Source organism: Podarcis cretensis, assembly GCF_951804945.1.
Source record: "Podarcis cretensis genome assembly, chromosome: 3".
Taxonomy (NCBI): Eukaryota; Metazoa; Chordata; class Lepidosauria; order Squamata; family Lacertidae; genus Podarcis; species Podarcis cretensis.
The window spans coordinates 15,969,737-15,995,399 of NC_137172.1; the positions used below are offsets into that span (position 1 = coordinate 15,969,737).

Consider the following 25,663-nt stretch of genomic DNA (forward strand, 5'->3'; position numbering starts at 1 on the left):
GTTTAGCAATCATTGCATCAACAAATAGCGGTGAATTAGATTTTGATAAACCCAGATTGCTGGAAAGTCTGCTTCTGGAAGCTCAAATGTGGAGTCTGAATTTCAGATGAGGCTGAAGATACTTTCTCGTTCCTTCTTGCTCCAGAGGTGCAGATACAGGAGGGGTGTTGCTTCCTTTAGCTCCTATCTCAGGCTGTATGTTTGAGTCCCTTCCTGGATCCAGCAAGGGCAGTAATGGCCCCCAAGTATGGGTCATTAAGGTAACAAAGGAAGTGGCTCTGCAACAGGGAAAAAATAGGTGCTCCTCCTCCCTCACCTGGCTGTTGGTGAGAAGGACAAGGGTCAGATGTGTGAGCTAGAAGCTAGAAGCAGGTTGTAGGTGGGGCAGCTGAGAGAGCCACGCCCGATTTCTGCTAGAATCCAAGGCTGTGCAACAGCCTCAGTACCCGAGCTGCATTACCCAAAGGCCTTGCTCATTCTTCCCTTTGTGCCACTGCAGCACAATGCCTTTTCACACACATTTATCAGAACAATTCATTATACCCCACCCATTTGGCTGGGCTTCCCCAGCCACTCTGGGCAGCTTCCAAAAAAATATTAAAATACTGTAATGCATCAAACATTAAAAGCTTCCCTAAACATGGTTTTATGTGAGGCGTAAGACTCTGCATTCTAAGAATCCTAATGTTGTTTCTTATTATTTATATGACAGGTCTGCTGATTTTTATTTTTCATATGCATTGTGTTAGATGATATATTAATGCATTATGATCCCCCCATTTCCCCCCTTATGGTAGTCTGTGTGTCTGTGTGTGTGTGTGTGTGTGTGTGTGTGTGTACACACTTACTGTAAGTCACTTGGAGACCTTTGGGCGACGAGACTGGCAAGCTTAATAAATGAAATGGAAAGGAAAGGAAAGGAAATCTCCACTTTCATCTAAAAAAGTAATAGTTCTCACGTTTCTAGGGCAGAGGTAGGGAACTTCAGGTCTGGGGCTAAATGTGGCCTCCAGACCTCGCCATCTGGCCCTCCATCTGCCTCTCCCCAGGCATCACCTCATTGTCAACGCTTTGCATCCTCAAGTGTTTGACAAGACTGGAATGTGTCATGGTGGTGATGATGATGATGATGATGATGATGATGATAAATTATTTCTTCCCCAGCCACTAGGGGTGGGTTTCAACAGAACATTAAAAACAGAATAAAGTTTCAAACATTAAAAACTTCTCTAAAGACGGCTGCCTTCAGATGTCTTCTAAAAGTCGGATAGTTGTTTATTTCCTTGACATCTGATGGGAGGGCATTCCACAAGGTGGGTGCCACTACCGAGAAGGCCTCTGCCTGGTTCCCTGTAACCTCACTTCTCACAGTGAGGGAACCGCCAGAAGGCCCTCGGAGTTGGACCTCAGTGACAGATGGGGGTGGAGACACTCCTTCAGGTATACTGGGCCGAGGCCATTTAGGGCTTTAAAGGTCAGCACCAACACTTGAAATTGTGCTCGGAAACGTACTGGGAGCCAATGTAGGTCTTTCAAGACCGGTGTTATATGGTCTTGGCGGCCACTCCCAGTCACCAGTCTAGCTGCCGCATTCTAGATGAGTTGCAGTTTCCAGTTCACCTTCAAAGGTAGCCCCACATAGAGCACATTGCAGTAGTCCAAGTGGGAGATAACTAGAGCATGCACCACTCTGGCAAGACAGTCTGTGGGCAGGTACACGGAGGTACGCACTGCCTTACCAACCAACAAGAATGCAAAGCAACACAGTTGCACCACACTTCACAAGTGACGGTGTGCACAGTTCTCTTCAGCCAATGATTTAAAATGAAGAGTTAGACCTCTGGAATGCTGCGCTGGAGACAAGATCCATTTCCCTTTTCCAAAATGCATTTGCCACCCTTAAAAATCTGGAAAGGGTTATGTTTTTCTATACCAGAGTACAACAGAATCCTGTTGGAATAAATGGGGTTTGAGCTATCATATGAGCTTGAAAATGACAGCCTAAATATGAAAGGCAAATTGGCTAGTATTTGAGCCTCAATATGACCTAAAGCAAGAACCAACATTTTTCCTCCTCTGAAACCCAAAAAAACACACCATCCATCTATCTAACAAAAACAGCATATACCAGAGCTATTATCACCTAAAGGCTCTTTTGACATTTCAAGACAATTTACTAGTAAAATGAGATTAGAGAAGCTGTTGTATCTTCAAAATTAACTGTTGGGACAAAGCTACATAGAGAATTGAGACTGTAACTTAATATCCACTTCCATTGAACTGGAATTATAATATAAACTATGTTTTCCCAGATTAATAAAACTCAATTTATTCTAAATCATTTTCCCTTTGGGGCCAATTAGCTGAAGTATTAAGGTCCATATTTAATATCTGCAGCAGGGACAAAATATTAAAGTGAGATGAAGTATGCTATTACAGCTTTATTCCAAAAAGACTTACACACAGCAAATATATCATCTAGAGCAATCACAATAAAGCAGAAATCCATCAATACAGATTAAAACAGAGACAGACACTTCTCTGGCTTCTAGAGTATACAAGAAAGGCCTCAAAAAGCAAAGGACAAAGATGATGTCTCCCACAAGGGGACAAATAGAACTGTCCTACAAGCTTAAAAGTCAGCATCTAAAAGGTTAAGGTGATTGTCAAAACATTTACAGTTTCATATTTCCTTTAGACTTAGAAGTCTTCTGTGGCACACCCCTTAAGCAAACTCTAGCTCAGCTGGCAACGCAAAGGAACATCTCGCTTTCCACGTTCTTCTGGAGTCTCCTGGATCTTATAGCTTCTTTGACTAGCAATTCAGGACATGCTTTTGTTCCAGATCTAACATCTGTTCCTGTTGGAGATCCAAAATAATTCATAATAGTTGGCAATGTGTTAAAAATAACTCTGTTCTGTCCAAGATCCTGAAATGAAAACTTTGCCTCATCCTTTCAGGTCAAGAATTTTTATTACCCACAATGCCTCCCCCCCCCATGAGCCCAGGCAGAGTCCCCTTCCAAAGAATGAAAGGAAAAAACTTCCATTTACAGATTCAAACAGGAGAGGCCAAAAGAGCAGCACTTACTAGCTATTTGAAACATGGTATGCCTTCCTATGTGGAAGAATGTATGCAATAGATTTCAAAGAAATACTGAAAGCAATGAATTAAATTCCTGACATTAACTATTCTGAAAGCCAGTGTAGATTTGCAATTCAAAAGTAACATTTTTCATACACATATTCCTCTGTACAGGAATAATATAGTGGAATAATCCAAAAAGATCCCATTTATGAGCCACTGAAACTTTTATCTGCTCTGCCAAATGACACCCCTTTTCAATATACTTTAGGCTTGCATTATTTACCAATACTGGGAAGAGCAAGACATACGATTACATTCACAAAGTACCTACAAAAATATATATACAGTATGTCCACAACTTATGCACGTTTAACTTGTTTGCATTCAGCTATGTGTTCATGACAAAAAATAAATAAAAAGGGAGTGGAAAGGTGGGGTTCCAGGAATCAGCCTGGACAGCTAAGTTGGTTAGAGCATGGTGCTGATAATGCCAATGTTGCAGGTTTGATCGCTGTATGGGACAGCTGCTTATTCCTGCACTGCAGGAGGTTGGACTAGATGATCCTTGGGGTCCCTTCCAACTCTATGATTCTATAAAAAATGACTTTGGCAATCCCACCCCACACTGAACCCCATGTGTTCGGACTGTACACAATTTTGGCTTTAGGTGCAATCCCCAGAATATAACCCCCACATAAGTTGCAGGCTTACTGTAATACATAACTTAATTTGAAATTTATAATTTACCTTTTTGGACCACGGCAAAATATATATTTGATGTTAAGTCTAAATGCTTCATAGGCAACTGCCTTACAAGAGTTCATATCAAGTGCCACTAATTTTCAAGATACTGTGAATTGACTTTGTGTGCTTTAGCTTTTTAAAGGATAACATTGGTCAGTAAGCTAAGTTAGGAGCACAAACTTCCAATGGTATCTGGTCTTTCGACATGACAAACTGCAGAGAATATGCTGTAGTCCACTGCCTTGCGAATTCATTTGGAGGCAATATATAAAGAACTTTCCCCCACAGTCCTAGCAACACACCATACTCTTCAGTTCGATTCCTCACTACTGCATTTGACAACTGCCACATTTATTGGAATCTTCGCCATCAAGCCTTATCCATTTCTTCTCAATTTCAACCTGTAATATGAAAGCAAAAAGGTTGTATTCTTTTTACAAAGCAGTAACATTACTGAAGCTCTTGACACTATACCCAGTGAGCCAATAGCTAGCATTCTAATCCTATTAAAAATTAGATGACAATAATGAACCAGGACTTGTGTAACCAGCAATCACCTGCTAGAGTAGAAGCCATGTTTGTTTATAGCATAAGAACATAAGAAATCCTGCAGCACTTTGTTGCAAATTAAAAGTTGCAGAGTGCATGAGGTTTATCAAAATCTACCTCATCAGATACATACCCCAAGTAGAAAACAAAATATAGGAACAAGAGGAAAAGTAAATACTATTATAAAATTATTGATTAAACTTACATCCTACCCTCTGTCCTAGGACCCCAGGTTACAATGCTATAAATATAAAACAATCAATACTGAAGGAGAAATTTAAAAACTAACAACAAACATATCAATTTTCTGCAGTGCAGGTATCAATCTTCAGTAAACAGAATCCTACTCTGAGTTTGAGTTGAAAGCTAACCCTACACATTTCAGTTTTAAACTGCTTTTTTACTAGCTAAGTCTGTACGGTGTGAAACTATATTTCAGTTTCCTTACCCCCCTGTCCCAAAATAGGTTTATATTTGCATTTTACTGCAGTCCCTCAAAGCCGCCATGCTACAGTAGAACTGAAAACTTAAGTTCCTACAGGCTTAGCGTCTCTAGGATTCAGTTCTTGAGCTATAGGTTTTTACAAGATATACCCTACTGACAGCTCGTGGCCCAGAATGCCTTTATTGTGCCTTCATGACCATTTTAGCTGGTGCTTTAATAAATAACTGGGTGATACCAAGCTTTTCCTTGCATAGCTGCCTGACTTGCTTTGTTGCCTTGATGTTCCAAAAGGCTAAAGAACAAAACAAGAGGACAAGAAGGTTACCTGGCAGTTGTAACATGCTTTACGTATCACATGTTTCTGGGGTTGGATGTCACTCTCGATGCCCAGTGATTTAACTTCAGTTCCGGAAGCGCATGCATCAGGCACAACAAACTGCACTGTGGCAAAGGGATACCAATCAGAGGGGATTTCCTGATCCGATCCAAGTTCTAGCTTGTAAGACAAACTGTGCGGATGATCTGGACCTTGAGAAAAGGATGGAGGGAATGTCACAGGAATTTTAGCCAAGACAAGTAGCTGAGAGAACAATCAAGTTACTGGAGGTTTTTGCTAAGTTGTGATTAAGTAGAGCAACCCAATGAAAAAGGAAAGTAGCTCAACAGGTCACAAGCACCACCAATGCCTAGTTAAAAAAAAAAAAGAGCATTTGCTCCCATTCAGACCTGCTCTTTGTATCTTGGAAGGCTAGAAACACTTTCATAATTCACCATCACAAATAGCTCTATATTACATGACATTATTCACCATTTCAAGTATACTCCATCATCAGTAATCCCCACCAAACACCCTCATTCTAACACATAGTCCAGATGGGCTTTTACCCCTTAATTTCCCCATCTGCAAGTTACTGTCGGAGCGTAGTCACTTGTACACCAATGTACCAATATGGTTTGACAATATGGTTGTCAATATGCCTTGTCAATATGGTTGATAAAGAAACAGAAGCTCAGGTTCAGGCACAGAACAGTTACACTTTATAGGTTGCATAGACCCATTTAAATTAAGGGAGCTAATTTAGCCAAGGACATTATTTTGAATGGGTCTACTCTGAGTATGACTAGCATTGGCTACAACCTTAAGGCATCACCTTTCTCAGTGGCAACTATTTAGAAAATTACAGTTATTAAATCACACAGATTCTATTTATTTTGTGAATGCCTCTATAGCAAAAAGCTCCCTGCAGAAGCAAGCAAGAAAAGAATTAAGGCAATTACACTAAGTCTGCAACTTATGCGAGGGTTATGTTCCGGAAATCACGCCTAAAGCCAAAATCACGTCAAAACATATTGGGTTCAGTGGTAGGTGGGATTGCCAAAATCTTTTTTCCCTGGACACCCGCCCTCTTTCCACTTTTTTTTCTCTGCCAAGTGCGTAAATCTTAATTTGCGCAAGTTAAATGTGCATAAACTGCGGGCTTATTGTACTCCATTAATGTGTAAACTTTGTTCATCTAAAAGCAACCCAAAAAACTTCACTGAGAGCTGTTTAAACCACCAAGAGGTTTTACTCATCACAAAGCTTTGCCAATGTATGAAAATGTTGGCCAGGATGCCTGAAGATCTGAGGCATCATCAAACAACAAGTGCTTCTACAATAAGCCTCTAGCAGAGATTCAGTGGAGATGCTCATGATTCAACTGAATCTGATGGAATTTACTTTAGAATGCATCTTAAGTATCTGGATAATCATTAAAATTCCAAAATGGGTATGTTAAAATATGCAGTGAAGTGTGTCTTGGGTATCAGAAAGAGGAAGTAAACTGGGAATTTTATATTCAGTGAAGGATATAGTACACACAAACATGTGTACTTCAACCTAAACTGATCCTTTTTGAAATAAAAAGCAACTTCAAAGTAGAAGCAATCTAGCATAAGAGTCTTATGGCAAGTGTGGGGAGGAGTTAGCCTCTCTCTTCCTGTCTCTGCATCCTCTCCTACAAGCATCACCCAAGGAGGTTTTAATGGAGGCATCTGCATACAATGTTTCACCCAATTTTTAAACACTATTTATATTTATCCAGCACTTGATTAGGAATGTACATTTAGCCAAGTAATCAGGGCATCTTTTCTAATCAGGCAGAAAAGGAAAGATTTCTAATACAAAAACAGCAGGAGGCAGGCGCCAACTTAGAAGTAGTATTCCGTCTCCTCTCTTACACAGTAGGGACTGACTTAAAATGTTGAAATTCATACATATGCCATCTAGAAAAACAAAAAGTATGCAGAAAAATGTTTCTTACTCAAAATGCTAATGAATATTTAATTATTCTAGTACTGTAATGCATAGAGTCAATCAACTAAAACTTTAAGGAGGCAACAGTCCTATTTTTTATGTACATAACACTACTTTATACAGTAGTTCACTGTTCCCACTTCAAAGACACTCTCCCAGCCTCAGATCTTTTCATTTGCAATAGGAGGGAAATGCAACAGCACAGTAAGAAGGAGGGGGATATAGGCGAATAACATTTAGGAAATTGTCCCTATAAATGCCAGGTAATGTTATGTAGGCAGTGTGTCCAACTGTTCAGGCAACCGTTGGAGTTCCATGGATTGTTACCTAATAATCATAACTGATATGGAAACCAACCAACTAGAAATCCCATAAAATAAACACTCAAGAGCTCAATTTGGCATTCCACATTGAACACTCACAGCATGTATTAGACCAGGGGTGGGATTTTTACTCTTAATTTTGTTTGCTTATGTTCTCCATTATATCAAATCCTTTAACAATTTACTATAAACTTGAAAAGAAGAACAATGAGGCCATGCTGCCAAGAAAGCATTTCCTGGAACAAGGCAGACATATTACCAGCAGTTATTGGAAAATCCAATGTGAAAATAATCTAGGAACTAGACCCCATGAGATTTCATTTAAAAATGATTAAGAAAGATTGTGGTTAAGAGATCATTGTTTCAATTTGGATTTGAAGTCACATTTCTCCCATAGTTTTGAGTTAAAGTCACATTTCTGCCATATTTACATCCTATCAACAATAGGATTAGCAAGCTGTCATTCTTTTCCTCATGCAAAGCTGTATTTGTTTTGGAATTGGAAACTTTATGCATTCTGGGTGAACACCCATTCACACAACATTGGATCTCACTCATTTTCATTACTATAGATTCCAGACTGAACCCAGGGACTTGAAGACCTTGCTTGCAGACTCAATTTTCCTTTTGTCAAATTGGGGAAAATGTGTCACATAGGAGGATGCTAAAAGACTCCATGCCTCCAAAAACACATACATTAATTGTGTAAGCTAAACATTTGAAGAGGGCCATGACATGACAACAGCATAGCAATGTTGGCTGTGGCCTCTCAAAAACTGCAAATGTATTGATATATATGCTGTAGTCTGGAAACATGCATATGAGGTAGGCCTTTTCTTATTTTGATGTATTACAGTATTTTAATATATTTTTTTTGGAAGCCGCCCAGAGTGGCTGGGGAAGCCCAGCCAGATGGGCGGGGTATAAATAATAAATTATTATTATTATTATTATTATTATTATTATTATTATTATTATTTCCCTTGCAGGGGAAATCCATTATTTATCTATCGCTAGTAACTCTTCCAAGTAACACTTTCACTTAACTTTGCTCTTATGCAGTTTTAAAATCTACCCCACTAAAGTGACAAAGGGAAACTTAGTCCTTGTATTAGTTAAAGAGTTGTTTTAAAGTTATGATATTTTCATCTGTCTCATCCCCAGCATATTTAAAGATGCACAAATATACCTATATACATTCCTGGGAGAGATGAATCATCCTAATCACCAAAGGACACTAAGTGTCTGATACTTCATGCATAATGTTTCATTCCTCCAGAGAGCTAGCAAGTATGTATGTATGTGTGCGCCACCACATACAAAGTGGGTTTAAATCATATACCCTGGCGTACTCCTGAAATCAGATTGTTACAATAGCCAATGTACCTTTCACCTGACAGTTTCAGTTCCTTTATTTGATGCAAACTCAAGTTACTATTATTTATACCTTTATACCCTGAAAGGCTTGCCTACTGCAATATACAACATATAGGGCTGCATTCTATTATTATGTTACTGAAGAATGTGACAGCCAACTCCCTAATGACTCTCAATGACTGGCTGGCTGGCAACCAAATGGAGCCATTCTATGCAGGCTTTTCCCATAGCCAAGGACCTGACTGTCATATGAACAGGCCTTCATAGCAGTATTTTTTAAATCATAATTATAGAAGAGTATTTTAAATTATTACTAAAGCTACATCATTTTAAAAGTTATTTTTGTATGTTGACAACACAAACCAACAGGACCATATATAATCTCAAACTACTCACACCTTCAATTTCAACTAAGACTGAAATACAGAACTTACTGCTGAGCAGGCATATACAGGATTATATCCTGTATTATATTAGATCACTTCCCCTATCACTGGGGGAAAGGTTATAGCATACTTGGCCATGATAAAAAGCGTGAGTGCTTGTGCTACACTAGATATTTATATAATGAAATATTAGTAGAACAGAAGTGTAACTGGAGGCCGTCTCTTGTCACTGTGGATATTCCAGCACTAACGTGGACTGAATGCATTAGCTAGTCCACCAGCATAGCACTAGAGGATATTTCTTTCCAAAGTAGATCTAGTATGTCAGCTGCAATGGACTTAACAGAACTCAAGAATCTCAAGAAAAGGCTGGCAGTACAGCCATCTAACTGTTACAATACTGCTCTCTTTTGGTTGATAGAGGCTATGTCAGTAGATAGAGAGAGAAAGGATGATATTCTTTACAATGTACACTCCAGACCACATATTTCCAAAATTCAGAACCAGGAATACCACAAAAGTTCTATTTTGCATAAATATATCTCTTATTCTACCATGTTGTTCCTGTAGAAAACTCAGACCAGAGACAAACACTGATTAGGCATACTTAAGCAGTGTTTGTCTCTGGTTTGAGCTTTCTAAAGGAACAACATAGAGGAATAAGAGATGCCAACAGAACTAATTATTCTTCATTTACAGTGGTACCTTGGTTGTCAAACAGCTTGGCTTCTGAACAAATCAGCTCCTGAACGCCGCAAACCCAGAAATGAGTGTTCCGGCTTGCGAACATTTTTCAGAAGTCGAACGTCCGACACGGCTTGCACAGCTTCCGATTGAGTGCAGGAAGCTCCTGCAGCCAGCCAGAAGCCGTGCCTTGGTTTTTGAATGGTTCCGGGAGTCAAATGGACTCCTGGAATAGATTAAGTTTGACAACCAAGGTACCACTGAACTGGAAGAATTCATACTACAAAGTGAGGTGTGGGGTTTCACTGCCATGTGTTGAACTTTGGCTCTTTCGGTTAACTATGCTGCATGATTATGCTTTTACTTAGCAAACATAATGCAACAGCTCACAGAATACATTTTTTAAAAACACATGCTATTTTTAGTGTGTGGTACACACAAATATGAGTATGCAACATGAAAGCAAAAAAGGCTGTTGGATGTTTCAATATGTACCTCCTTCTTATCATTTTAGGGAGGTCTCTATTTTTAAATTTCTCACTAAGTTGCAATATTTCTAAAAACAGCAATTAGACAAGCTGTTATTACTTTCTTATTTTTGCTTTTAATGATAATACATATTTTACATTCTGTAACTTTTTATATTTGTTGTCTGTGGAACGTAAGTAAATTATATTCTTATATCACCTTCAAAGTAATGCAAAAGATCAGTCGTAGACTGGCTTCTATGCATTGCAGTTTCCAAGGACAACAGAATTTCTTCCTGCAGTCTAACATGAAATTGTTTCTTTTTACTTTTTGCATACTTTTGAAGATGCAGAGATGCACTTCATACCTGAAAAGGTGATATAAAATTTATATGGATGTCCAAGATGGAAAGACACCAGTTCCAGAACAATTTATAAATTCTTACCCCTACACACTTCCTTTTCCAATATCAATATACATTGTAGTACACACAGTGAATTTACAGAAGTTAATTGTAGCCACCTAGGGAGAGGGAGTTTGATTCCTGGATCTAATAAAGCAAAATCCCAGAATATGAATGAAACAAAATAAACACTTTCAAATATGAAGGTGCCAAGACGTCTTAAACGGAATGTGAAAAGCAGGCCTAATTATCACTTGGCTTGAATCAAGCATCTATCAAAGCTGCTTTGTTAGGTTGGTGTGGTTAAAATATTCAGATTTCTAAAGCACAGGAATGTGTGCTATATCAAGAGTATCTTTCTTTTTCCCAGCACAATAGCACACACAATTCACCATCTGCAGCCTTCATACCATACATTTTAATCAATTGGCCAGTAAAATCTCTGGAGTCATCATATTGTTAACCCACTATGAGAAAATGCAATTCCCTTTCAGCACAGCTTTATACCATTTTTAGAAAAAATCTTTATATAAAACAAATATTTACTTGAGTTTTTATCGGGAAGTCTGTCAATCTTCCACACAATAGCTCTATAGGCACTTTCATATTTGGCTGTTCCAATTGAGACCTGTATTACAGGATCAGATTCAATCTCAGTTAAAGAGCCAAGGCATGTTCTTCTGTTCATTTTTGCTTTCAGAGACTTCTGTCTTTGGAGGTTCATGGTCCAAAGAGTTTTAATCCACTGTGAGGGAATAGGAAAGTGTACCATAATACCTTCACAGGGTTTCATGCAATTTGAATGCACTGAAGTCAGAGCAGAAGAGGACATGTTTATGAAAGCTTGCAGTTCAACATAAGCTCCTTGTACTACCACCATGGCCTTGACAGAAAATGGAAGATCAGCTCCATTATACCATGTCCTGAAACGCATCAGTTCTAACCTACAGCCTTCTGTAGGTGTAAATTTAATTATCCTTGACTGCTCAAATTCTTGTGTTTTCACACATTGATGGAAGTGGTAGTCAATGATTTCAATCCATTTTTTCGCATCCTTTTCAAAGTAGTGCTCATCTTTCCTCTGAAGCTCCAGATCATTCAGCGTCAAAAAGCACTCAGAGTTTCCATTCACAAAACTCAAGCAATAAATATGGGTGATGACAGCACTTTCAACTAGCTTCCCTTCTGCTTTAGTGATCCTCCCTGTAAAGTTGTCCACTATCTCCAGGATCATTTCCTGTTCTTCATAGTGTTTTTTTGGTTTTGAAATAACAGGAAGCTTCATTAACTCTTCCTCCACTATCACCAGGAAGTCAGTGAAGTCATTGTAATCAGTCGTTCCCAACTTTAGCATCTGTTCTATCTCTGGTTCATGAACCACTTCAGCTTTGGGATGATACTTCTTTCTCTCCACATAAGACACATGCTCAATTTTCACAGTATGGATTTTCCCAGAGATACTGCAGTTCTCTAGCTTGGGTTCTGAAAGTTTACAAAATGGCTGCAGCTGAAATTCTTTGAAAGGTTTCTCAAGGCCCTTTTCATAATACATTTGTAGGATTCCTCCAGGTAAGACCTTAAGGTATATAGGCCCCCACTGCCTTGATGACATCATATTCTTCTTTTCGGGAATCCTCAACATGAAAGGCCAGCCATCTTTTCTTTGGCTGCTGAAGAGGCTATGTGGAAGAAACGAAGAAAAGCCATCTCCCGTATACATGTATGGCACGGCTGTCAGAGTCCTTTCATTATCTGAAGTATCAGTTTGCAAGTGCTCAAGCCTCTCACAAATATAGTGGAATGATCCCTGATTGAGACTTTTCTGATCAGGGAACCTGTCCTTTTCACTGGAAGAGCTACTATCCTTTTCAAGGTTTGCATCCTTTTTGTGCACATTGATGGATGTATCTGGTGAATCTTCTGACCAAAATGGACTAGCAAAAGCACAGTCATTCTGAATGTATTGGAAGAATGTTTCTGATTCCAGGGAATCTTCTGATTTCTTTGCGCTTTCCTGATGAGTGGCATTTGCACCATCTAATGGCTCTGAGACTGAACATTCTGAGTGATGCTGAGCCTGAGAGGTACCAGTCAGTTTTTGAGAAGATGTCCCACCCACTGGCAGAATATTAATGTTGGATGACAACTCTGGAATAGGATAAAGGTGCTGAATTCCAGATTTTGAAAATAAAGGGCTGACTGAATAATCTTTAGTGGGTGTACATAGTGGAGAATTGCTAGGAGGTCCAGGGCTAAAGTAATAGTCAACTACAGGAGAGGAGAGAGGAGTATTGCTGGAAGATGGAGATTGGCTCAAGGAATCAGGCATTTTAGGCAGATGGAGTTTAAGCCCATTTGCTTTGCAGGCACTATGACTTCCCCCTGCTTTCTGAGGAGAATGGAATAGGGGTTCATCTTCAAATGTAACCCAATTTGCAGGATTCGTTGTAAACATCTTGTTGGAACAAGTTGGAGATACACAGCTGAAGTCTCACTTGCAAATCATCTGTTTAAAAAGAGAAAATGAAATGTGTAAGAAAATGAGTACTATCTTTCTAAGAGCATATCCCCATAACAAACTTAGACTAGTTTCAAGCCTTCGAGGAATCCTTGAAATTGTGATTGTGAATGAACTGGAGAACCTCCAAACCACAGCACTTTCCCAGAACTGTAACTCCCAGGGTTTTATGGCTAGAATAGTGAAACTGGTTTTAAATGAGCATAATACAGTAGATATTTTCATCAGCCCTAGACATCTTATACCTTGGACCCTAGTGGTTCTTAACGAATGGCAAAGATGACAAATCCAAAAGGGAGAGACCAATTCTGAATGGCCAAAAAAAATGTGGGGACTCACCTTATACAAATATGGATATGCAATATATTTCTACTTTATTTGCAGTAATTTACAATAATGCAGGATATGGACAAAAAAAGAAAGGCATTTTCTCTACCCCGGATTGCCGATATTGACAAGCTTGTATTATCAGTGGCTACAAAAAGCAAAGGATACAAGGCAAGAGCTTATTTTGTTAGGCACGCGAAGAAAACATATTTGTGTTCGATATTTGTATCCTAGTGTCTGCAGGCACTTCCAAACAGCTTGCTTATACAGTAGAGGATTCATTATTGTATTGTTTGCATAAAGTTTGCAGAGAGCTTAGAGAATGACAGCTATTCACTGAGCATTCATTCCAATTTATTTGTGGGGAGGTTAGACGATGCTGAGTCAAGAATTATCTTTATCACACACTTTTCACTGCATTTTCCTTATCACAAAAAGACCATGGCAGGGGAATAGATTTGTTTTGCAAGACTGCCAAATCAACTTTCATTGTACAACCTGAATTTACTGGTAAGTGCGTGCACACACCCACACTGATATTATATGAAAAGCCCAAGAAGCCTTAATTTCTTAATCATATGCTTCAATCAGGAACTCGTTCGTAATTACAATTCTGTTTCCTCTGCTAATGCAGTTTTGAGACAACACTTAATTTGGTCCCTCTTCATCAGGGTTATAAAGGCAATTATTCCCAAAGCATTTTTTAATTTTTTTTTACAAAATGCAATATACTAAAGCAGCATGGAGGTAATATAAAGCATTTGTTTAGTAAAGGGCTTCAGGATTATATACAATATAGTGTAGACCCAATTATTTTAGTGTAATGCTCAAGAACAAATGGTTTGAATTCCTTTTTGGAATTCTAGTTTTTGTAAGTTACCAAGTATTTAATGCTCCAGCCAATAAGCACAATAAGACAGACTTTTTCCAGATGAAATCCTTCTCTGTGGTGTCTATTCCTATGCCTGTCAACAGAATTACAGTTATCACTTATTACTTTGCCAGCATCACCCAGGGTCCTGTGGGATTGGGGGGTGGGGCAAGAGCCACTGGGAGGCTTAACTGCCTTTGTTTGGGTCCATGAAGTGTTTGAGAGATGCTGGAAGTAAGCAGAGAGGGGAATTCTTGACCACCAACTTAAGGAGACTGGGCCAGCTGATCCTGAAGAAAGTGTCCCCAGATAAAAACTTGTGGCAGGACTCTGATTTGCAGTTTGGGACAGGGGGTGAAATGGACTGGCCCAGGGACAGCAAGAAGAAATGAAGGGGAGCCACTTTCCGAGCCACTTTCTTTATTCCTCTTAACAGCCCATCACCTCATCTGGAAGTTAGCTTGGCTATTCCAAGAATTAGAAGTGGGCCAGGCATACAGCCTAACCCGCCCCACTCCAAAAAAACCACCTCTATTATTTGTCTGTTAATATATGTGTGATTTTTTCCCCTGTTTTACAAAAGCCATTTCCTGTTGCCCTTTTGGAAAAGAATCTTGCACATGTTTGCAGTTTAGGTATTATGGACAGCAGATGTACTAATACAGATCAAAGCAGAACTCTGCATTAAATTTCTGATGTTAAGGTTTGCACACATGCTCTGTCATATTAATTAAATGTATCAGTTTTTGTTCCTTCTGATTTCATGAAAAATGTTAAGTTCCACAAGAGTCATGAACACCTTTCTCTTCTCTTGCTGCATTAGAATGGCATTCTGCTTCACCATGAAGTTAACAGCTCTGGAGAAAAATAGAGCCAGTCTTAAAGAAACACAAACACAGCTGCAGCTTCCAATTCCTGAGCTCTTTATCACTAACAAGCCTGCCACAGAATAATTAAATATTAAAGCACAATTTGCGGCTGGACAAAGGAGCATGGAGATCAGGTGTGCCAGTGAGCAAAGAAGCATGGAGATGAGGCGTGTCCGTGGGCAAAGAAACATGGAGATCAGGCAGGTGGGGAGCATAAAGATTGGACATGTGGCTGGGCAGAGGAGCATGGAGATTGGACATGCAGTAAGTCAGGCACGCACACACATAGATGAGAGCAAGGGAGGAAAGAAGTTGAGCAACACAGGGCAATGTGGTAGGTCTTATTTTTACTTAGTGGCGTCTGGGAGGGAAGTCAGCAATTCAGCATCAGCAGTAGCTTCATGAAACTGTGCCTTCTGCCAGCTGCTTCCAGGCAAAGGCATGTTGTACACACACACGGTGTGCTTCACGATGTATTTATTGCCAGCTCAATTATTTTTAAATGGTTATCATGATGTGGTCTAGAAACCGGTACTGAACAATGTATCAGTATATTGTTCAGCTCTACTGGCCATCAGGCAATAGCTTTTCCCATCTGCCTTGTCTCACCCTACAGCCCCAGGAACCTTCAGAATGGAGCTGCTGCCATGGGCATTATGTGTATGTGTATTTTAATGAACTGAATAAAATAGAAGATTATGAGTCATGGGGATGGGGAGTGTGTGTAGATGAATTCAACTGTGCTTAATTTACTTTTTGGCTGCTATTTTGTTAATGTTGTTAATATTGTTTTATAAATTATGAATGCTGTAGTACTTTATGAATCCTATGACTTTTATTGTAATTGTGCTGTTTATCTTTTTTTTTAGTTGTTTTGTTAATGGTGTTTTATAGAAGATTTAATTATTTTATATTATTTATGTTGCATTTGGGATGTTCTCTTATGTTATTGTTACTAAGCCACTTTTCAATTCATTTGAATGAAAAGTGGCATAGAAATATAATAAATCAAATCAAATCTGGTCTGGTCTGGTCTGGTCTGGTCTCAGAGCTAACTGCTAGGCATGCAGGCTCAAGCTCATATTTAATCACCAATATGATTCAGAGCAAGGGACGCTGGTGGCACTGTGGTCTAAACCACAGAGCCTAGGGCTTGCTGATCAGAAGGCTGGCGGTTCGAATCCCCGCAACGGGGTGAGCTCCCATTGCTCGGTCCCTGTTCCTGCCAACCTAGCAGTTTGAAAGCACATCAAAGTGCAAGTAGATAAATAGGTACCGCTCCAGCAGGAAGATAAACAGTGTTTTTGTGCGCTGCTCTGCTTCGCCAGAAGCAGCTTAGTCATGCTGGCCACATGACCCAGAACCTGTACGCTGGCCAGTAAAGCAAGATTAGTGCCGCAACCCCAGAATCATCCGCGACTGGACTTAACAGTCAGGGGTCCCTTTACCTTTATGATTCAGAGCATAAAGCACTGAAACAAGACCTGGTACACCGGAGTAAAATGCAGCGGGAAGGAGACATCTGCATGCCCACAGGCAGCTTGAGTGAACATAAAGTTTGAATTCAAGCAGCTCTTCCCTATGCAGATTTGAAGATTATACCCTTTGAATAGTAAGCACTGAACATGACAGTTAAAATGTTTCAAGGAAACGAAAAGATGCATGCATAAATCCAAAGTTTCTCGAAAGTGTTTACCTATGTAAATGCAGCAGAAAGATATCACTGACCCTCCCATGTGTGTGTAAAGCACTAATATGCATGCAGATTATAATCCAAAAACACACAAAGCTAAATTTATCAGGTGTTTGTATGGTGTGTTCACTCAGCAATTTGCATCATGTTCCCAATCTAAACAGTTAGAGGGAAGAGTATATCATTTTATTGCTTTTCAAGCAGGACAGAGTGTCAAGACAACAATCATACAATTTCTGGTGTACAACACTTTAATATTCCTCCCTACACTGTTCCTTTAGGGTTTCTGACAAAGATCCAAACTGGATGATCCTTAGGACTGAACCCTGTTCCTTCTACATGCAGAAGTGCTATCATCCCTTTAAAACCAATCTGCTAGGTTTGAACTGTTTAAAAACCTCAAAGCAATGCAACTGTCTCGAGTTATTAACCGAGAAAAGTCAGGAAGTTCATATGTGTGTGTTAAGTAAGGACAAAATGCCAGTTTTAACTTGGAATTTCCTGCTAGTTTGATTTACATTCCAAATATTGCTCAAGTTCAACTTCTGGCTATGCCTCACCATGGCTGATGAGCTATTTTTATCCTCTTCCCTAACCACAACTATTTATACCAAAGAGTAATGCTCTCTTTTCCATCAAAACATATAAAGCAGAAAAACACTTCTAGAAGTTTTGTGAAATAAAAATCATGGCCGAACATCTCACACACTTTGTACCCCTCAAGTTATAAACATTTCAAGATTCACAAATACTGTATGCCTTCTAGTTTAGGCGGCTTTAAAAAAAAGTTTAACAGCATCATGATTTTTCAGATAAAGGAGTGTTTCATCTGAGTATAAGGGAAAACCCACAAGTATACAGAATCAATGGAAACTTATGTCTCTTTGTGTATACTACATAAAGTGGCTGGGGCAGCACAGTCAGGTATGTATTGTTATTATTATTATTATTATTATTATTATTATTATTAATTATTAAAAATGGGCACAGGATTCAGCATCACAGACACCAAACAAGATGCAATGCAGGCAAGTTAGATCTCCCACTTTTTTTAAAAGTTGCAGTCATAGAAACCACCAATTCAGAAGGGGACCAGGGTGGGTAGATTAATCATTTCTCACACAAACAGAAAGCATCCTCCTTGAAGCTGCTGTTTGCTGTGTAGATAGAATATTGAATATCCTGTTGTACATGACTTTGATGGCCACAGGCTGTGAAGCAGTTTATGAATTTGTAAAATAAACTGAAAATAATTATGCTTTCCCACAAAGAACAAACAACTGGAGGCGGGGCACAATTTAAAGTAGGCTCTTCCTATTGGAATAGGAACCGGAATTCACAACTAGTTTTGCCAAAGGCTTTCCAACCCCTTCCCACAATTCTCAGAAGCAGAACATAGTATACAAAAGTTAAAATATATAGGCACATCAGCTTGATTTGTGTAACATAATTCCATTTTTCTTGGTGCACAGTTCAGGTTACCTTTGTATAGACTTTTGATTGATTTATTTAGTACAAAGTTCAGACAACCCTGGCTAATAGGACCAAAAAAATAAGAATGATTGGAATGCAACTGCCTTTCACAATAAAGGAACTTGGCTGTCAGCTTGTCTGAAATCTAAAGTGAGTTTAAATCAGAGTAGCTGAGATGGCTTTCAGTTGATAGCAATGTAGTGTCAGTGAAGACCGGCTTGATATGAGGAAATTCTACGTTTGTGCAAATTACGGTATAATAGTAGAAACTGGAAGAGTTAATCTCTGAACACTTCTTGGCTCCTCCATGCAGCCTTGCACACAAAGTATTGGTTAGTAAAGTATACTTCCAAGATATGGTGGGTTGGCAAGACCTTTTATTCACCACAGATAAGCTGAAGGCAAGGATCCTACCAACAATGAAAACGGGGAATAAGGATAATCACTAGTTGTTTGTATAAGCCCAGTAGTAAAGCTAGCTTTGAAAAACAGCTAACTTGCAACTAAGTAGGAATGCTGGTCAGCAAGCAATTTAGTACAGTCATTCTTCCCAGCCCTTCTGACTGTATTTTAACCACCATGAATACTGGTTGGCAACAGAAAATGCTGACAACTTCAAGCACAGCCACTAACACAAGTAAGCCTCCCATAAAACCTATCCTTTCTAAAGCAGCAAAACAGAAATTAATAATTTTGTAATTAAGGAACAAGTATTTAAAAAACCTAGCCACATGATCCACTACCCTCAAGTATGTTAGTGGAAAGCTGATGTTCCAAAACCTCTCCATTTCTTAGCATTTTGCTCCCTCCTGCCACTGTAAAGGCTTTTCAGACAAAATTTTCCACTCCCATTGACCACAGCAAGCTCTGTGCCAGCTGAAAATTTAAACCCAAGATTTGTAGCTTGGCAATCAGAAACTAATGTTACCACAAAGTTGTTTGCTCTGAGGTTGACTATATTGGCACTGTTTTGCAAAGTTTTCATGAGGCTAACATCATTTTAAAGCTTCTGTACAACAATATATAACAAATCTAAATGGTGACTGTAAGCATAGGATGTAATAAACTCAGCACAGACTAGTGGTGAACAAATCTGGATTTGGAGCACAGGTTCAAACACCTGCCAAACTCCAATTAGGCAAGTTTCTTGGCCTGAGTCTTGTCTGTAAAACAAGATAAAATGATTTATTTGTTACTAGCTATGGTGGCATCAAACATCCCTGCACTTTTGGAACATTACCTCTAACCTCCCTTCTGCCTCTTTTAATGGAAGATTGTGCTAATCATTTTAAAGCAGGTTAGCTAATGGCAACTAGCTGCCCTACCTGAACCTCTGTTTTATCAGGCATGCCCCTAGTTAAAGACACTTAACTCTTGTGCCAGTTGAGGACAACCTATAATATATTGGCTAACATGCAGACAAGTTTGTATATAGTTGATCCCAACTTGGGTGGAGAATTGCTCTACATATTCTTAACATGTCTTCCATCCTATAAAAGGTGTTTATGGATTGCTATACGAATTAGATGTTATTACTGTACAAAGTTTAATATATACAATAACTCAAACAGAAGCATGCCAGCACACACACAAACACTCAGGCGCACTGTTTAACTTTCAAAAATACTGAAACAGAGAAAACACATTTTCCTGAACTAGCACCTAGCAAAAAGTCAAAGAATGCAGTGTTATCCCACAACCAGGGGTAGCTATTACCTCCAATATTGGGACTGTTATATGTCCCATATATGCTAGAAAGCCACTCCCACATTGCTTTCCCTTAACTCTGCTCCACCCCGATTTTCCATGTACATCGTATACCTCTGAATACCAGTTGTGGATGCTGCCCTCATGTCATGTTTGTAAGTTTCCCAGAGATATCTGATGAGCCAGTAGTGGAAACTGGAGTACAGAACCAGATAAAATTGAGTGGCTTGCCCAAGACAACACACTGTGAGCAGAGCAAAGTTGGAATCTGAAGCACAAGCCAGGTTCCCAAAACAATTTCTTTGCCAATTAGCCTTCTCCCAAAACATTTCGCCTTTTGATTCTCCCAAAAGACCATCTGTTTCCAATATTAATTTCCCAATATATTTCATCCCACTTTCCACCCCTATTTGTTCCCAGTCCCCACCCCACACCCCGAGAGAAAAATAATAATCCATCACTACCAAAACAAAATACATCTGTTCACTTGCTTCACCTAGTTAAAGGAAAACAAAGGAGAAAATACAAGATAAAGAACTTGCACCATTCTCAAATCATTAGCCAACCATCAGGGAGGAAAACAAAGTCTTGTGGCACCTTAAAATTTTCAGCTGTGCTGCAACCAGCTAACATGGCTACAAATCTTTAGGAACAAGTAATTCTGGTACTTTTGTATCAATGTATTCACATGGCAACTGCAAACATTTTTACCCTTTTCAAAGTAGCAGATTCAGCGCACAAAGTAACTACAATTGCCTATAATAGAGAAAGGAAGCCTAAAAGAAAGTCAGTGTTTGGCTCTGAAGGAGAAGACAGGCTGAATCTTTGGATTTTGAGAAAGAAAGTGACCCCTCAGATTTAATACTTGAAGATTGCTATTTACAAACCTTTCCCAAATAAGTTATTAAAGGTAAAAAGCACTCACTGCAGAGCTGCAGTGTTTGGAATGCAAGTATTTCTACTGTGTAGAAAAAGGACAAACTTTCTATATCATTACTCTTTTAAATAACCATAACCCTCCAAATGAAGTGCATCCCTACAATTTCACTCTCAAGGTCATCCAACACATTTTAGCCACTGCCATTTCACCCTAATCAGGCACCTGGAATAGTGCAGGGCTAATTTTTTCCTTGCTTGCAAAGCATGCTTATAGCAGATAAATACTCACAATCACAAACACACACATATTATATCCTCCTATTCTCCTCTGGATCAAAGCACTGGAGTGGGGAGCCATCATTTTGACATTCTTTAAACTATTTAGTTGTCAGGACAACACTAGGTAAAATAACCTATACAGTGGTACCTTGGGTTACATACACTTCAGGTTACAGACTCCGCTAACCCAGAAATAGTGCTTCAGGTTAAGAACTTTGCTTCAGGATGAGAAGAGAAATCGTGCTCCAACGGCGTGGCAGCAGCGGGAGTCCCCATTAGCTAAAGTGGTGCTTCAGGTTAAGAACAGTTTCAGGTTAAGAACGGACCTCCGGAATGAATTAAGTACTTAACCCGTGGTACCACTGTACTAACCAGCTTTGCCCACACCTTTGGTGGGTAAAGATATAAATAGCTTCTAGCCACTGCAAGAACAGGAAAAAGCAATGGCAGTTGTTCCAGTCCAGTTAGCGAGGGGGGCAGAGGATGGGGTGACTTGCAATGTCAAACAGCAAAGAAAGGCTTGAAATAAAAGCAGCATCCAACAGCTATGGAGAAAATGGAATTAATACAGTTAGAAAGGACTGTGGAGGTCATCTAATCCAACCCGTTGCTTAGTATAGGAACTGCAGCGCAGTATGCAGAAATAACATCCCTGACAGATGGGTGCGCTCAAATACATCTAGTGAAGGAAGGCAGTCTTTTCCAGTGTTGAATAGCTCTTATTGTTAGGATGTTTCTTCTAATGTTTAACCACATTCTGCTTTCTTGAACTTTCCACACCTTGGTTCTGGTCTTGCCCTTTGGAGCGACAGAGATTAAGTATTAATGGGAAGAATATTGTTTTGGTTTTTTCGCGCGCGCCCCCCCCCCCCCCAAGAAAAGGTATGTATTGTATGTGGTATATCCAGCTCAAGTGTGTGCTTGCACAAACACAAACTCTGAAAGGAGGGGCAACTTTAAATTTAACAAGCACGCTTTGAAACGAAGGAGATGCGGTAAAACCATCAGCATAGAAGCCGAACTACTCTTGCAATAGCAGAGCTGCTTCCCTAAAATCGGAAGGGAACAACCGAAGTCCTGTGCACTTTTACTTGGAAGTAAATTTCACAATGTCCCATAAAGGGCTCGCTCTCCCAGATAAGCGAACCGAGAATTACAACAGAATCGAAAAGACCGTCTCGGGGGGGGGGCGCCTTAAAAGCACTAAACTTTCGCGGACTGAATCAGATGCGCGAAGTGTTGTTGCCGTTATCCTTTTCTGCGGGTGGGGGGGGGGAATGTAAACACTGAGGTTAAATGCAAAACGTTCTTCTGCGGCAATTTGAGTAAAACGCGTGTGAGGCATCAATGGCAATAAGTCCCCCCCCACACACACACACCTCCTTCTCCCTCTGGAGAGAAAAGCGGGGGGGGGGGGGGTCTTCCACGAATTTCCCCCAATAGTTACCCCTCGAGGTAGGGCTTTGGAGCAGACGTCCACAAGGTCCACAGCCCCCACCCACCCACCCCACCCCCAACCAGCATAAACTTCAGGAGGAGCCCCCCACCCTCGACCCCATTAGAAGTCCGAGCAGCCATAGAAATTGGGGGTGGGGAGGTTCCTGTGAGACCGTTAAGCCCAGAGCTAATCGCACCATTATAACCGCCCGCCCCCCCGCCCCCCCCCCCCCGAGACAGGGGCTGCACCGGCCTCCCTGGCTTCTGGAAGCGAGTTGCCTCCCCCTCCCCTCCCTCACGCCCGTCCCTCTTTCCGAAGGGAGAAGCGCCCACCCGCCATCCTTACCGGCGCGGGCGCCTCTCAGAGCTCCGACGAGCGCACTTGAGGGGACGCAGCCGGGAGAGAAGGGAGGCGGCAGACTCTGCCCGGAGGAGAGGAAGGCTGGCCGGGACCCAAACCCCAGCCCCGCCTGGCGAAGAAGCCGAGGAGAGTCGCCGCCCGCTCCCTCCTTCTCTCCTCAAAACTTCAGGACGGGAGGCCCCGCCCCCTCCTCCTCCTCCTCTCCCGCCCGGCCGGCCCTCGCGCTCCTTTTTTCAACTGTCAAAAGCCACCGGCGCGCGACGAGAAGCGGAATGCGCATGCGCGCCCAACATCCAGCGAGAGAGCTTTCCAGCTCCCTGACGAGGGGCATATACTGAACCGGAGTGAGGCGGGAGCGGGGGGGGGGGGACGATGGGTAAGCAGGGACGAAGCTCCGCCTCCTCGTCTGGCCGGCTCGAGCCATCCGGGCGCAGGCGCAGTGACTCCCCTAGGATTTGTTTTTGTTTGGTGGGAGTGGTGGGGATTTTTGGCGCCTTTTGGGGGTCTGAGGCGAAAAGCACCTCTATGCTGGGAGGGGGGAATAGGAAGCTGGGGCTTCTCAAGCAGGGCCTGGCCACCATGAGGCAATGTGAGGTTGGGGGCATCAGGGGGCAGGATGCACAGGGACAGCAGAACCCTCATGTGGGCGGAGAAATCTGAGGGCTCCCTTGGACCAAAAACAAGGGCACCATCCAGGAATACCAGAGCAAAACAGCAGCCAGTAGGCTTGGTCTTTATTGAAGACTGTCGTGACAGGACTCCCACCTGCCACAAGGTGGAACAAGATGGAAGCCCCAAACAAAAGAGCCCCCAAACTTTTATTAGCTGCTAAACCCCATGTTACACACACACACCCAAACTCCATCATCATGAAAGGGGAGGTCTGGTGGCAGTAATCTGAGCATCCTGGACCCTGCCCCATGGATCTCCTTGCCCTCCACCAAACACCCACCAAGTATAATAAAAATATATTTACATTTCCCTATTTAACAGCCAAGTTAATCTGGGTTTGTTATTTCTGGAATGACTATCTGTCTGGCACTCAGGTATCAGGATGCCAGGAATTATCATTCAGGCAGAGGGGCTGCTGAGTAGCTGAGCTCACATGTCTATATGAATTTCTGAAGTTTTCCCAGTGAGCCAGTACATAGATACATTTATCAGTGAATTGTTACATTTGGTATCGCGCAGCAAAGCCCTTTGAATAGACAGGAAGAAACTGTGATTAAGTGTTTTGTGGGGACAAGTCACAAAAGTCACAAAAGTGATTTTGCTGGTTTTGGTAGTGGGCTGCATGTGCATGATATCTGCTGGAGGGGCAACTCCGCCCCCAACCTATACATAAATTCCTGCAACAACCTTTATTCCGCACTTTGTTCCTTTGTCATTTGATGTGGGAGAAACATTCAGGTGTGGCATCCCACCTGTAGACCCATCCATGCAGAAGGTCCCAGTTTCAACCCCTGGCAACTGCAGGTAGGGCTAGGAGAGGTCCCTGCATGAAACCCTGGAGAGCTGCTGCCGGTCAGTGTAGACCATACCAGACTACATGGGCCAATGGGTCGGATCGGTACAAAGCAACTTCCTGTGTTCCTGTGAAGACTTGCTGCTTTCCTCCCTCCTTGTGAAGTTCCTGATCAATTGAATTCCTGCCTGTCATTACACGGTGGTCAATGGGGTTATTCCCAGGCACTGAGATTCAAATGCTGAAGAAGGGAAACTTCTGTGGTGCCTTAAAACAGGGGTAGGCAACCTAAGGCCCGTGGGCCGGATGCAGCCCAATCGCCTTCTCAATCCGGCCCACGGACAGTCTGGGAATCAGCATGTTTTTACATGAATAGAATGTGTTCTTTTATTTAAAATGCATCTCTGGGTTATTTGTGGGGCATAGGAATTCATTCATTCCCCCCCCCAACATATAGTCCGGCCCACCACATGGTCTGAGGGACAGTGGACCGGCCCATGGCTGAAAAAGGTTGCTGACCCCTGCCTCAAAGGTTTAACAAATCTATCATGGCATGAGTCTACATAGGTTACAATCTGTTGGGGGCAGGTTGTAAACAGCGGGGTCAGAGGGAACCCAAATTACACAAGAGGGCCAGGGAGCCTATGAGCAAAATTCAGTGACCCAGTTCCACTTCCTCAGGTGGATTAGTCTTCCTCATGTGGCACATCACACATACAATCAGCTGGACTATTTCCTAAGCAAAAAATAAATAAATGCATCTTTATACTGGCTCCCTTTCCATTCCCTTCAAGATTCAAATCCTTTTGCAGGCATGCACAGGTTTGGTTAGAAATGAGAACTATCTAGTTCAGTGGGCCACATTCCCTTGTAAGTAGGCACAGGATTGCAGCCCAGGTTTTCATTTATTAAAGCTGAACAGATTTACAGCTAATTTATTCTGCTGTATTAGCAACTTTAAATCGTATCTGACCAGCTGAATTATGTTGCTTCACAAGAAATGAACAAGCGTTACCACATG

The 25,663-nt window shown here is 41.1% G+C and overlaps 1 protein-coding gene across 2 annotated transcripts; it reads right to left on the minus strand.

Moving 5' to 3' along the window:
- Positions 1-2,421: 2,421 nt before the first annotated feature.
- Positions 2,422-23,347, minus strand: LOC307211724 (stonin-1-like). 2 transcript variants are annotated; one of them, XR_013836570.1, is made up of 5 exons: positions 23,163-23,347; positions 11,310-13,269; positions 5,152-5,354; positions 3,836-4,233; positions 2,422-2,860 (listed from the first exon to the last, which is right to left on the minus strand). XR_013836570.1 is itself a non-coding variant. In XM_079968635.1 (4 exons), exons 2-4 carry the CDS (start codon positions 13,216-13,218, stop codon positions 4,159-4,161), a joined length of 2,187 nt encoding a protein of 728 aa, XP_079824761.1. In that variant the 5' UTR covers positions 13,219-13,269; positions 23,163-23,347; the 3' UTR covers positions 2,422-4,158. The 2 variants fall into 2 exon arrangements, 1 of the variants encoding a protein (XP_079824761.1); XM_079968635.1 differs by having other exon boundaries at positions 2,422-4,233.
- Positions 23,348-25,663: the final 2,316 nt, after the last annotated feature.